This window comes from Bos javanicus, chromosome 26, assembly GCF_032452875.1.
Source record: "Bos javanicus breed banteng chromosome 26, ARS-OSU_banteng_1.0, whole genome shotgun sequence".
Taxonomy (NCBI): domain Eukaryota; kingdom Metazoa; phylum Chordata; class Mammalia; order Artiodactyla; family Bovidae; genus Bos; species Bos javanicus.
In genome coordinates this window covers 15026836-15041605 of record NC_083893.1, presented here as the reverse complement: position 1 = coordinate 15041605, position 14770 = coordinate 15026836, and the positions used below count along the sequence as shown (strand labels likewise).

Genomic DNA, 14770 nt, shown 5'->3' with positions numbered 1-14770 from the left:
TCATCTTCAACATATCAAATTCTCAAATTTCTTTTACATCTCAAACCACCCAGCAAAAACAAACAAAAACACCCCAGGAAAACTATATCACACATTCTCTGAAAGCTAGGGAAATAAAGGAATAGAGATCATGGGTGTGTGATATTTCCCCTTCATTTGGTGGTGATTAGAACACTTCTAGCAAATACCTACTGGCTCCCCAATCATCCATGATGTTGATTTGGTCATGTTTGTACACTGAAAATTTTAGTGAATGTGATATGAGGGAAGACTTGAAATGAGCTTGCACAGCTGGGCTTGCGGTCTGCCACTTGTCATCATCATGAGAAGAACATCTACCAGGTAGGTATGATGATCAAGGATGACAGATGCAGAGAGCCAACCAGATGCACAGCTTACAGCCCAACCAAAATCAGTCGAAGCCTGGTCAACCCATAAATGCATGAGAAATAGATGCTTACTGTCATATACAACTGAGAGGTTACGATTGTTATAGAGTATTACATGGCCAACAGCTGACGGTTCCCTCCATGGAAATATTTTTTTCTGTGCTAACAGTCCAATCTAGACCTAACTATTCCAGCTTCTACAGAGCTATTTTAAACAAAAAGCTGTTCCAACCAAGCAGTCTGGACATTCAGTAAGGGTCTGTGTACTATGAACCACCCAAATTCTCCCTGACCCCTCCTTCTCTGTCTCCCCTTCCTCAGCCCAGGACTAAACTTATTTTCCGCTGTCAGACCTCTGGGTACTCCGGTGAGATCCAGAAGCCATGGTTACACAGCATCTAATCTCCGTAGGACTGAATTCCTCACTTACCAAAATAGACTTGATCTCATCAGGTGTAGCCTTGGTGTGGTTCATGAGCATTTCCTGGGCTATGTCCTTTCTGTTCTCCAGCTTATTCATTTTCTCATAGGTGTCAGTATTTAAGAGAGACCAGCCAAGAAACTGTGTGAGAGTCTGAAATTGATAAAATGTGATTCAATTCTCTAAAATTAAAGGAAAATTGATTTGGAGGCAACAGTCTGCATGCTTTCCTATCCAGCAATGGCTCTTCCCGCATCAAAAACCCAGTTTCTTGTTTTAATCTAAGAAAAAAATACTAATAGTCAGCACCAGACAATAAAATTGGCTAAGCCCTCGTTTTCAAAGTGCTTCATGCACCATGGATACTTTATTAGAGGAGAGGATGACCCAAATCCAATCAGATAAAGAATGACTTGAATCAGAGAGGGCTGGGGGTGACAGCAAGGAGGAGAGGGGGAAAAAAGGGAGTGGGGAGAAAGAGAGAGAGAAACCTTTTCCCGAATTTCCTAGTACTGGAAAGAATTTTGATTAAGTCAAACATTCACACTTTGGTAGAAAACAGTGCAGTTTTATGGAGATCAGGAAACAAATGACACAATAACGACATATTGACGGCAAGCGTGTGTGACTCACATCTTAATTACACTTTGGAAACATCTTTCCAGAACAACAATTATGCGTCCTCTATTCATGAATTTCATCTCCCTCCATTATTTTATAATTGCACTCACCTCAGCGATGTGCTCATCATATTCATCAAAAGGCTTTCCATCCTTCCTGTTGTAAAATGTAGCTACGCCCACGATGTCTTCCTTTTTGTTGACAATAGGCAGGGACAAGACATTTTTAATGACCCAGCCAGTTTCATCTACAGGTCCTTTCTACAAACAAAAAAGACACAGGTTATTTTTCAGCTTTTTAGTTTGAAATTACTGTATATTCACAGGATGTGGCAAGAGAAATGTACAGAGAATCCATGTGCCCTTCACCCAGTTTTCTTCACAGTATCATCTTGTGCCACTATGGTACACTAGCAAAACCAGGGAACACAGATTGGTATGACCCATGGAGCTTAACCAGGTTTAACCAGATTTGTATGTGTTTGTGCATGTGTGGGGGTGTGGAGGGCTGTTTTTATGCAAATTCATCATATATGTAGCTATGTACAACGTCCCTGGAATTGAGAGAATTAATCCAAGAATTAATCCACTTGCACGACCCCATTATACCATCCCCTTGCTATGCCCACTTAGGTTGCTTTCAATTTAGATAAAGAATAATTTGGGGGTGTTTGACGCACAATTCCTATGCTGTGACAGAACATGGCTAGAACCATGCAGTCATAAAAGCACTCTTGTACATTTGACTAAGTATCCTAGGACCAAGTGTCTGTATTGTGACAACCCTACCCTCTTCTCTTCAATCCCCTTCCCAGCCCTAGGATGGGAAGCATTTACCTCTATTACCTCAGTGCTCCCTGTTCACTTTTTCTGTCCTCCAATACCTATCTAGCTAATTCCTTAAACTGTTGAAACACCTAATGTGGTTTCTGTTTTCCTGACTGATCCACCAAGATCGTCCTTTGTCCTGTGGTGTGGTTCCATTTAGTAAATGTCTGTCAAGTCCCATGATGTTTCAGGACCTGGGTTAGCTGCTGAGGTGCAGAGATGAAGAAGTCACAGTCCCCAACCTCGAGATAACGGTTTGTTAGGGGATGCACACACAGAAGCTCAGGAGTGCTTCTCAAAGTGTCCACCAAGAATCAAGGGCAACAGATCTTTCTTTTTTAGCCAGTTTCATAAATCTCCGGGAGTGTGTCTTAAATAAGCTTCCCAGGTGATTCTGAAGTCCTCAGAAGTTTGAAAGCCATTGCAAAGACAGCCAAGTCCCCAACACACCACACTGCTCCTCCTTCTGCCTGCTCTCAGCTTGTTTACTCATCCTCAGAGATGGAGGTTAAGTCTCGCCTCTCCCAGGGAGGCTTCTCTAGCTTTTCACTCACATGGAACTTTCCTTTTTCAGCATTCCATCAGCACTTTTAGCCTGGATCACACAACTTAGGTACTTTCCAAATGCTTTGAACTGTTGGCTTTTGTCTCTGAGGCTATTTTCTAACCAAAGAGCAGTTCCATAAACTGTTGAATTCTACCTAAGTAATGGGACAGTGCTGGGCATATAAGGGATGCTCAATAAACAACTGCTTATTAGTTGAAGAGCTCCTCTTTATGCTGTTGCTGCTGCTAAGTCGCTTCAGTCGTGTCCAACTCTGTGCGACCCCATAGATGGCAGCCCACCAGGCTCCTCTGTCCCTAGGATTCTCCAGACAAGAGTACTGGAGTGGGTTGCCATTTCCTTCTCCAATTCTTTATGCTTGGAATGAGAAGCAAAGAAACCAAGCCTCAATTCATGCTTCCTAATGGTCGAAGCTCTGGGGGGAAAAAGTAGTGCACAGTCGTTCTCAAAATTTTCAGTTTGGGAAAACACTATGAAACATTCATATACTTATACCCTCACACAGATCAGAGACAAAGTCAATAACAAAGTGTTGTTACCTGTGTGCAAAATAACCTCACACCCATAAGTACCTGGGTGTACATATATTTTTAAAAGCTTCCAAAATACGTTTTACTGCCTCTGTTTTTCAGTCCGTATTCATTACCTGTTCACGTTCATGTGTTTTGCTATTAAATTGGAGCTTGTTCACAGAAAAGTGATAGGAGGAACTTAACACTTAAGAAAAGTAGGACAAAAACTTAAGACTGAGAATATTCTATATACTTTTTCTTCTGTGAATTGGGATCACTTTAATTGATATGAAAGGAAGAAGTCCCTACTTCACTTCAAGGAACACCTCAAAGATGTCTACTTGCCAATGCCTGGAATCTGTGAACAAGTTACTTTATGTGGAAGGAGTACTAAACCAGCAGATGGAGTTAAGATTATTAGTCAGCTGATCTTAAAATAGGGAAATTATCCTGGATTTTCCAGGTAGACACAATGTAATCACAAGGATCCTTACAAGTAGAAAAGAGTCAGGGTCAAAAATCAGAGAAGGACATACAACATCAGGGGCAAGGTCAGGCCAATGCGATGCTAGTTTTGAAAGCGGAAGGCACCACAAGCCAAGGCTGCCTCTAGCCCCTGGGAAAGACAAGGAGGCAGGTTCTCCCCCAGATCCTTTAGAAAGGAAGTCAGTCCTGCCAATACCTTGAATTTTGCCCAGTGTGACCCATATTAGACCTCTGACTCCAGAACTGTAAGATAACTCAGTTGTGTCACTTTAAGTCACTGAGTAGTCATTGTTATGGCAGCAACAGGAAGCTAATACATCATGCCACCAAGGAACATAGTTTGAGAACCACTGCCTTTTCAGGTTTGCTCCGACCATAGTTCACTTTGAATCATTGGTTTTTCCATTACACTTCTCAGGTGCAAGAGGGACCAGTGAGGATGGAGGTGGGTGTGAGCAGATGGAGAGAGAAGGGGAGGCCGGGTACGGTGGAGGCTTGGGGAGAAGGGGCGCCCTTTCCTGAGTCTGATCTTTGGGATGATGCAAAAAGGGGAAATGGAGAGGGAGGCTGAGAGCACCCCAAGATGCAGTCCTGACCCCAGTCCAAGGATGGAGGGCTGGATGGATGGAGGGCTGGGTGGGAGTGTCTCCAGCCACAGTGCAGTTCTAAAATAGTTTGCAGGGCTGAAGGGGATTCCTAGGACCCATGGTGCTGGTTGCAGGAGTCTGGCGCCTCCCAGGAACTGGCCTATGTTAGTATCCCAGGGCCTGGAAGTGGAGCCTCCGCCCTAGCAGTGGATTTCTGAGCCCAGCAGACATTGGACGGTCATCCTTCCCACAGTCAGAGTCCCAAGAAGCATGTTTTCATGGGCACTCCACTGATGTTTCTTGGGGAACTGGGAGATTCCTATGGGCTGGAGGTTTACCCCAGGTGAGTGCTCAACTTCCTCTGAACCATCAGAGCCCTTGTATGGCTGCTCCCATGGAAGCCACACGAAGCCCCCAGAAAGCACAGGCCCTCACACCTCAGAATGCAGCTTGGTTCTACTGCCCTCCCTGTCCAGACAATGACTGCTTAAGGTTTAGACACCTTAAGGAGTCCATGTCCCCTTCTTCCTGCCTGTGCACCCTTTCCTGGCATGCAATTACCATAAACAGAGGGGCCAGGGCTGGGCACAGTGTGGTCACACTCAGGCCTTGGACTGCCAGGAGGAAGGAGCCAGAACAAGGGCTCTGATGGTTCAGAGGAGGCTGGGCACTCACCTAGGGTAAACCTCCAGCCCATAGGAATCTCCCAGCTCCCACAAAAAACATCAGTGGAGTGCCTGTGAAAACACACTTCTCAGGCCTCTGATTGGGGGGAGGATGACCGTCCAACGGCTGCTGGGCTCAGAAATCCACTGTTAGGGTGGAGGCTCCACTTCCTGGCCCTGGGATACTAACACAGGCCAGCTCCTGGGAGGCGCCAGACTCCAACCAGCACCATGGGTCCTAGGAATCCTCTTCGGCCCTGCTAACTCTTTCACACCGGCATGGTGGCCTGAGTATGGTGTCTGCATGTTCCATGTCATCAAGCAGAAGGATGAGCGGGGAGAACAGAGGGAAACCCGCCCTGAAACTGAGCAAGTGGCCACAGGTTCTTCCTGCCTGGACACTTTTGCTGCTGAGGAAACACCCCTCAGCCTCTGCCCCCCACCCCAGGTCGCCTTCACCCTGGTGTGGGCAGAGAGGGGGCTCTGTGGGCGAGTCTGTGTAGATAGGAAGACAGCCGCTAGTGATCCCCACTGGGAAGGCTGTCTCTATTCCCAACTAGACAGGTCTCCAACCGGACACGCTTGTTAAAACAGGACACAGAACAGCAGGGGCTAAAAGAAAAGGAGAGGCTGTGGGGCCAAAAGCCAGGTTGTCCCAGTGGTCAGGTGGGGAGGGGGTGAGAGAGGGGACAGGTAGGGATGGGCATCTCTGGATGTTGGAGGCGGAAAAATTAAAACCAAAAGTCTGACAGCATGGGGAGCCCCCAAGAACCCAACAGGAAGCTTCTTTTCCTCCTAACGGTGGTGACAAGCCGCCAGAAAGGGTGTGAGAAACCTGTAGAGGGCTGAATCCAGGTGGTACGATGTTTTCAGCCAATCACTCAGGCGGAGACCATTTACTGAGCACCTGTGCTGTGCCCAGACCACTAGACGACCAGGGATGGGAGAGAACGGAGAAGTGACAGTCCCTCCTGCCACCCCTTTGGCCCCCTAACCCACCCCACCCGCCAATGCCAGAGTGACAAACACCCTACCTCCTTGTCTCACCCTCCTTTCTCTTCTCCCCCTTCTGTTTTGCCTGAAGAACCTGCTACGTGGTGGCCAGCCAGGGTGAGCAGGACATAAGCCCTGTGCGTGCTTCCTGGTCACCCCTGAGCACCCGGCGGACTCGGGGGGTGGGAGAGGGGGGCAGTGCCGCCCCTGCTCCCTGCACTGGCCGGGGTGGGGGTGGTGGCAAAGGGCAGTTACCTGAAACGTGAAGTATTCATCCGCCGGGGCGTTCAGCATGTTGCAGATCTGGAAAGCAAACAGAGCCATTAGACACAGACCAGAAGGAGAAAGGACGTGGGAGCAAGGGATTCCTCCCTAGGCCTCCAGCGCTCGCAAGCACATTATTCACTCTGGGCCTGGCGAGACCAACTGAGCTAACAACACACTGAAGTTGAGACAGATGGGCACCAGCCCTTAACCAGAGTGCTTACGTCTGAGAAAACGTCTCCTCCAGCAACAGAATACAGAGAAACTCTAAGGGACTAAAAATAACTGCATGCACTCCCAGTTGGGGCAAAATGTAAACAGTAAGATACAAAAAACGTCACAAGCCAATGGCCATTTCTGAGGTGTGGGGAGCAAAAGCACTGACCTCGGCACACAGCACCGCCAAGGGGGTGGGCGGACCCTCTGGCCCAACCCACCAACCCGCCCCTAACCTCACCGCAATTAAGGCACCAGCTCGCCCCACCCAGGGAGCAACCTGTTTCTTGTTTTTGCTCCCTCCTGCCCGCAACTGGAGTGCCAATAAAGCCTTGCCTGAAGTCCTCCTCTGGCCTCTGACCAATTGCGATTGATTAAAGAGCCAGAGGACCTGGGTGGGTAACTGTTGGCTTTTCTTCTGCTAAGACATTGGATGACGTTTAGCCCCATCTTTGCTCCTCCCTACTCTTCCTGCCTCTAAGGAATCTACTTCCAAATTCAAAGCAGCTAGCTACTCAGACCAAGAAGAGGAGGAAGCTAAAGCAGAAAGGCCTGGCAGGTGTGGCAGCAATTCTGGGAAGACTCTGTTTTCTTTCCTTTTTTTTTTTTTCTTTTCTGATGTGGGATCCAGGTTGGAAGAAGGTGGTTAAGGGCTGGAGGGAAAAACCAGAAAGCCTTTTAGGTACACCAGAGTAAATATTCACTATGAGACATGGCTTTAAGTACTAAATTCAGAGACGATTGGTCACATCCATAAGGACAAGGAGTCATTCCATTTTTGTTCATTTTGAATTATCCTTCTATCAGGTCAAATCCACAAATGGGTCTTAATAAAAGACAGCATCTTTCTTCTCACCAAAATTAGATACTTTAAATCATAGCATTTTAAAGTTAGAAGGCAGTTTAATAATTGTTTAAGCTTTTCTTTCCACAGGTGGGAAACAGAAGCCCAAAGACATTAAGTGATTTTTTTAATTCATGGGATAAGAGGAGAACTGAGCTCTCCAGTGAGGGTGCTGTTGGAATCACCTCTCCTGGTGTTGGGAGTGGGGAGCCCTAATTGGCATCATTCGCCGGTTTCCATGTTGTAAATATACCCACCATGGGGGATTTCAAACTGACCTGGGATTAACAAGTTGCTCACCAAACTCCTGAAAATGGAAGGTAGGAGCCAGCTTCTCCCTCTATGGTACTAACTCTGCCGGCCCCTCCACCCAACGGAAGTGCTGTTTGGGAGTGGCTGAGCCACGTCAACTATTTTTTTCCCCTTTACTCTTAGAAAGCAAATGGGCTGTGCTTAGTCACTCAGTCATGTCCAACTGTGCAACTCCATGGACTGTAGCCCTCCAACCTCTTCTGTCCATAGAATTTTCCAGGCAAGAATACTAGTGTCATTTCCTTCTCCAGGGAATCTTCCTGACCCAGGGACTGAACCTTCATCTCCTGTGTCTCCTGCATTGCGGGAGGATTCTTTACCCGACGACTCTTACGAAGCAAATGTGACCAGCTTTCAAAGTTTTTGTTAGTATTTCAGCCTAAGAATTTAAGGAATCACTTGTGCTATCCATTAATTTTATGATTGAATCTGAATAAAAAAACATGAATTGATTGGCTGAGCATCCTTCACATGGGTGTCAAAGAGACAAAAAGCAGCTTAATTCTCTTTTCTGACCTGACCGTCAGCAGTATCGATTTTGGTCCAGGCTTTTTGGCCTTTAGAGAATATCTATAGATGGATCAAGGTCCTTGAGGCCAAGCTTTTTTTTTAACTCAGTATTCAAATATTCAAAAATCGTCTCTACCCTCCCCATTTCTCTCTCTAAGTTTACAGATCATTTGGATTCTAGCTTGGTTTGATCCTGCATTTCTTGCTTCAATTCTACAAATGTAATTCTAGAAACTACTTTTCATTTTCTAATGTTTTTAACTCTAAAAAGTCACTCAACTGAAGTCTACTGTTTCTCATTCAGAGCTGGGATTTACTAATGAGAACTCTGTGGGCACATGTTCCCTAAATGCAGCAAGGTCCAACTGAAGGGCCTCTGGGATAGCTCATCCAAAAGCCTGCCTTTATTACAAGGGGTTGTGAAAAAAATATCAAGGGAAAAGTTTGAAAAGCTAAATGGAAAAGTTTCAAGCAATTTGGAGGAACATCATAATTACAATTAAAACTCCAGATCATTTTTATTATTATTAAAGATTTTTTAGTGTTTCATTTCTTAAATAAGTCAACAACCTCTTATTACAGATGATGATGTTAAAACCCAGACACATCAAGGGATTTGCCCAAGGTCAAGGATTTGCCATGGGATTTGCCCAAAGCCGGACTGAGTCATGGCACCCAGGGATCCTGAGTCATGGCCGTTTGCTCTCTTTACTAGAACCCACCATCATATCACCCACAAGTGGCCCCCAGGAATGGCGCTGCTCTGGCTGGGTCTGCTGAAATGTTTGATATCATCCTCTAGACCAGTGCTTCTCAGTCAGGGGTATATTATCCTCCTGAGGACATTTAGCAACTTCTGAGACGTTTGGATTCTCACAGGCAGGGTGGTGCTACTAGCATCTAATGGGCAGGGAGGCTGCTAAAACCCCTACAGTGTAAAGGACAGCTCCTCACTGCAAAGAACTAGCCCACAATGTTAGTAGAGTCCACAAGTTTGAGAAATCCTGTTCTATACACAGAAATTATGTTTTTAACAGATCCTGCCTTTTGAAATATATAGCAGAGGGTGACACATCAGGGAGTGAAAGGAAAGACTTAAAAACTCACAAGGACAGCACTGTAAAGGGAGGTTGTCCCATACAAACTGGGATGTATGTTCACCCAAATTCTGGAGTCTCCCAAAATGGCTCAAGGTCAGTTCTCTGAAAATCATTTTGGGAATGCTAACTTGTCTAATGAGTGATTTGATGAGAAATGCCTTACACTAGCGGAGAAGGCGATGGCACCCCACTCCAGTACTCTTGCCTGGAAAATCCCATGGGCGGAGGAGCCTGGTAGGCTGCAGTCCATGGAGTCACACAGAGTCGGACATGACTGAGCGACTTCCCTTTCACTTTTCACTTTCATGCATTGGAGAAGGAAATGGCAACCCACTCCAGTATTCGTGCCTGGAGAATCCCAGGGATGGGGGAGCCTGGTGGGCTGCCGTCTATGGGGTCGCACAGAGTCGGACACAACTGAAGCGACTTAGCAGCAACAGCAGCAGCCTTACACTAGATTTACACGAGTTTGCCATCAGTCTTGGGCTGCCAGCAGAAAGGATAACGTCAGGGGTGGGGCTGAGGGCAGGAGCTGAGAGGTGAAAGGCAGCAGTAAAGCAAATGCAGTGAATCTGTGATAGAAACAAAACCTGGGGGAAGAAAATCCTCCACAGCTTTTGGAATTGATTCTGGCAAATTGGTTACATGGCAAATTGATGACTTGGCAAATGAATCGTTCAATGAGTTGGCTTTTGTTGCGTTGCTGCTGCTGCTGCTAAGTCGCTTCAGTTGTGTCCGACTCTGTGCGACCCCATGAACTGCAGCCTACCAGGCCTCTCCGTCCATGGGATTCTCCAGGCAAGAACACTGGAGTGGGTTGCCATTTCCTTCTCCAATGCATGAAAGTGAAAAGTGAAAGTGAAGTCACTCAGTCGTGTCTGACTCTTCGCGACCCCATGAACTGCAGCCTACCAGGCTCCTCCGTCCATGGGATTTTCCAGGCAAGAGTACTGGAGTGGGGTGCAATTGCCTTCTCCCCCATTTGTTTATTATTTCTCCCAAATTTTCAATTGATCTGCTTTTTAATCTCAATGATTTTACCCTAAAAATACTGCAATTTTAATGGGAAGGAATTAAATTAATTCCATCTAATTAGCTTTAGGTTTATTCTTTCAGTTAAAACAACTAGAAAAAACTGAGACTAATTTTCCCATCCTTGTTTTCTCTCATCACTATTTCTAGCTACTTGATGAACATTCTGGGAGTTAATACTTTGGATTTCTCATGAGTCTCTGAAGTTCTGTATTTGGGAAGATCTTTTCTCTCATGTTCTAATTTTTCCTCCTTTTATTGAAGTCATCAGGGATGACAAACTTATTATTATAAACTTTTTTCTTCCAACAAAGAGGATTCTTTGGATAACTATCAGGCTTGTGGTTAAATATCCTCATCAAAGTCAGAGCATCTGTAACTTGGAAGTTTCCATCTTTGCAAGCTACAAGTTAAGTGCTTAACTGATATAATTTTGCACTCCTGAAAGAGTGCTCACGACTTAGGTGTCAAAAGCTTGTGTAGGATTAAACTTTGGTGCGTTAGTTTTCCCCAAATTGATTTTTGGACAATAAAATCTTTACCTGGGAAACATCTAGGAGAGAAGAAGTGCTTAAAAAGTGGAGCAAAATAAAAATGCCACTTGCAGCAACACAGATGGACCAGGAAATTATAAAAGTGAAATAAGACAGAAAAAGACAAGTATCACATGATATTGCTGATATGTGGAATCTAAACAGTACAAATGAACTTATTTACAAAATAGAAATAGAGTCACAGATGTAAAAAACAAATTTATGGTTATGGGGTGGAGATAAATTGGGAGGTTGGGATTAACATGTACACTCTACTATGTATAAAATAGGGCTTCCCGGGTGGCACCGTGGTAAAGAACCTGCCGGCTAATGCAGGATTTGCAAGAGATGTGGGTTCCATCCCTGGGTTGGGAAGATCCCCTGAAAGAGGGATGGCAACCCACCCTAGTATTCTTGCCTGGAAAATTCCATGGACAGAGGAGCCTGGCAGGCTACAGTCTGTTGGATGGCAGTCAGACATGACAGAGCACCTGAGCACACATATATAAAATAGGCACCAGGGACCCTCTGTATAGCACAGGGAGCTCTACTCAAATACTCTGTAATGACCTATATGGGAAAAGAATCCAAAAAAGAATGGACGCGTGTACAAGTATAGCTGATTCACTTTGCTGTCTGGCAGAGACTAACAAATACATTGAATATCAACTATACTCCAATAAAAAAATTTTAAGTGGTGCATAAATTCCTTTATACCACCTGTGGCAACTTTGGGAATATCAAACTGGATAAAAACCCCAAATGGAGCTTGATAGATGGGCTGCCAGGAAACCAAAGGACAGAAGCCAAGGGCCAAGCTACTTGGCTATTTCAGTGAGGCTGAAAAATTGTGGTATCTGTGGATTCAGTTAGGAATGAATTGGAATACTTTGGTCAGTACCACCAGGTCAGGAATGACATTTAAAAATAGTTCAGTTATATATAAAAAAACGGGAATTCCCTGGTGGTCCAGTGGTTAGGACTCCACACTTTCACTGTCGGGGATCAGGTTCAGTTTCTGATCAGGAACTAAGATCCAGGCAAGCCGTGTGGTTCGTCAAAAAAAAAAAAAAAAAAAACTTTTTTCAATTATTTCATAATATTTCTTAGTATATATTGCTGTTTACTCTTAAAAGACATAAAATTGTCTCTCCTTTTTCTTTTCTTCCCCTTCAACATGTCTCTGCACTAAGAGATCATGTCACTTGGTGAGGCCACTTTGGCCTGTAACCGACAAGCCCAGAATTAAGCATCCTCCCTGGAACCCTAGGGTAAAGCATCACTACATAGAAAGATTACCTTGCAGTCACAATAGAATTTTCCTTACCCTGTCACCATTCTGAATCCAGAAATATTCACACTAAGCAGAGGCAAATTTGTCACAGTAAAAGAAAAAACATTAAACAACCTAAATTTTGTTTCACTTCCCCTGTGACCCCTAAGTCACTGTAATTCACATGCTCATTTACTAAATAATGAAGATGCATGAACACAATGACAACACTAAAGAAAAAACAACCATGCAAATACATGCTATAAAAATATTTTTTTGGAAACTTGAGTTTGAAGGGGGAAAGGAAAGATGCCAACATAAAGAAACGTAAAAAACAGGGAACATTCTCGCAGGGAGGTATCTTGATGCCAAAAAAATGACACAGATGGAGAAGCCCAACTAGGGAGAGAAGTCAGCCATGAAAAGGAAGGAGAGCATGGTCAGGGCCAAGGGGAAAGCTACTGGGCCCCTGACCTTGAGGCCTATGCGACCCACAGAGACCTCTTGTTTGTTGTCTTCCCACCCCTGACCTCTCTCAGCCAGACCTGGCCTATGCTTCCCTCCCACCACACCCCCCGCCCCACATGAGAGACCAGGGCAAAAATCTTCACCTCCACTATCAACTCAATGCATTTTGCATTGCAATCAATGGCAAAGTCCTCTTCTTATATATTTTTTCTTTTGTCAGTAATTTTCTGAGTTTCAAAAGTCGTGACCAAGGGGAACTATATTTAAGGTCAAATTAAACCCAGCATGAATCATAGTCGTGAGCTACCAGGATGTCTGAACTTTGTGTGGCTGCAGAATAAGAGGCTGGGAGATGGATCTGTCTTTCTTGTGTTGACTAAATATTTTCTTGCGGAGTCGAAGAGTTTCTAGTTCACATACATTCCGACTACCAAGATTCTTCTTTCCTGTGTCCTGTGCCAAAGTGGCCATCTTACCCTTACCTGGTGCGTTCTTGCCTTTGCAACTGTTCCCGCTGCTGCTGCTAAGTTGCTTCAGTCGTGTCCAACTCTGTGCGACCCCATAGACGGCAGCCCACCAGGCCCCGCCGTCCCTGGGATTCTCCAGGCAAGAACACTGGAGTGGGTTGCCATTTCCTTCTCCAATGCATGAAAGTGAAAAGTGAAAGTGAAGTCACTCAGTCGTGTCTGACTCTTTGTGACCCCATGAACTGCATCCTACCAGGCTCCTCTGTCCATGGGATTTTCCAGGCAAGAGTACTGGAGTGGGTTGCCATTGCCTTCTCCGGCAATTGTTCCTATCTCTTAGCTAATGAGAGTTTCATCCAATATTACTTAAGGTTCAAATTTGTTTGATAACTTACAAATCCATTTTCAGCAACGTATGTTGGCAACCCACTAACGAGAGTCCAGTGGTCCGTGGGAGGTGTCCTTGAGGAAGATGAGAAGAAAAAAAAATCATCGCTATGCAAAGAAATGCATTGAATACAAACATTAAAAGGCAACTCCTGCAGCTGCTTCATGGCAAAACTCACGGAATGACTTTGATCTCTTCTTTTCCATGTAAAATGTAATCGATGATTTTATAAAAGATGACTTCCTAAGAGGAAAGAGAGAGAATATGAGAAAAATCTTACCTCCCAGAGAAGACATTTTTCCTTAATGAACTTTTTTTTAATTTAAATATTTTATTTCCCAACCACATTTCTTCACATAACATAAATTACCAAGCTACTCATGTCCTAATTACAAGCTTACAATTAAACTAGAAATATCATTGGCCACTTATCATATGAACAAAACTGCTGAACTAATTTTAGAAAGTTGAATACACCCTAACAACTTCTAGAGAATCTTCGGTTTTCTTTTGATTTCTATTGTCCAGACATATCGGACTAATACTTCCATAGAACAAATCATGGGATTTCTCAACCTCCGTCAATGTTTTCCCTTCCCAGCTGTACAGTGCACTTAACGCTTCCAGCACTCTGAATGGGTGCTTAAGAAGCAGGATATGGTGAATACGTTGTCAAAGCAGGAAGGGACTTGAGAACTAGTCTCTCTGCTTCTTTGGGCAGATGAAGAACCTACACATTCCGTCCCCTGCCTTCCCTTTCCCGTATGCTGGGGATATGGTAGTGGAACAAGCTTCCTATGAAACTTGCAATCAAGGGGGAAAGTAAATCTAAGCCAACCTTTGTCTGCAGATCCCAGTCCAGCATGTCAGAAGAAAGGCCTGGGCACAATGTGTTTTAAAAACTATGCAGGAGGCTCTAATGCTCCCTCCTTGTGGAGAAGCACTGATCCACCAAACCCTAGTGTCACAGAAAAGACAACTGAGAAGTTAAACGAGCGAAGGCAAGGGCAACCCAGCTGGTTGGGGCAGAGCTGAAACTTGAACCTCAAACTCCTTGTCCAGTGCTTTCTGCTTCTCCAAGGTCCTCCAGGAAGTCCCAGGACTAGAGCCCAGTCCTTGGGCCAGCGCTCTTTCCTCTACACACAGCCGCTAAAATCAGGCACAGATACCATCAAGAAAGACGTCTGCACTCACTCTGCCATCTGGTGTCTTTGGACCTTTGTAAGGCTCGACTTCTCCAAGCTTGACTGGCCACTCATCATAGAATTCCTGAAGGCAAATATATTGAAACACTATT

General features: G+C 44.9%; 1 protein-coding gene across 2 annotated transcripts in view; it reads right to left on the bottom strand.

Moving 5' to 3' along the window:
• Positions 1–14770, bottom strand: part of PDE6C (phosphodiesterase 6C) — a 53044-nt gene that overhangs the window by 27853 nt on the left and 10421 nt on the right. For both annotated transcript variants that reach the window (XM_061402829.1, XM_061402830.1), the window contains exons 5-10: positions 14668–14742; positions 13652–13716; positions 13481–13547; positions 6322–6369; positions 1542–1691; positions 820–963 (exon numbers count right to left, since the gene is read on the bottom strand). In XM_061402829.1, coding sequence (XP_061258813.1) covers positions 820–963; positions 1542–1691; positions 6322–6369; positions 13481–13547; positions 13652–13716; positions 14668–14742 — 549 coding nt within the window. The remainder of the gene's footprint in view (positions 1–819; positions 964–1541; positions 1692–6321; positions 6370–13480; positions 13548–13651; positions 13717–14667; positions 14743–14770) is intronic.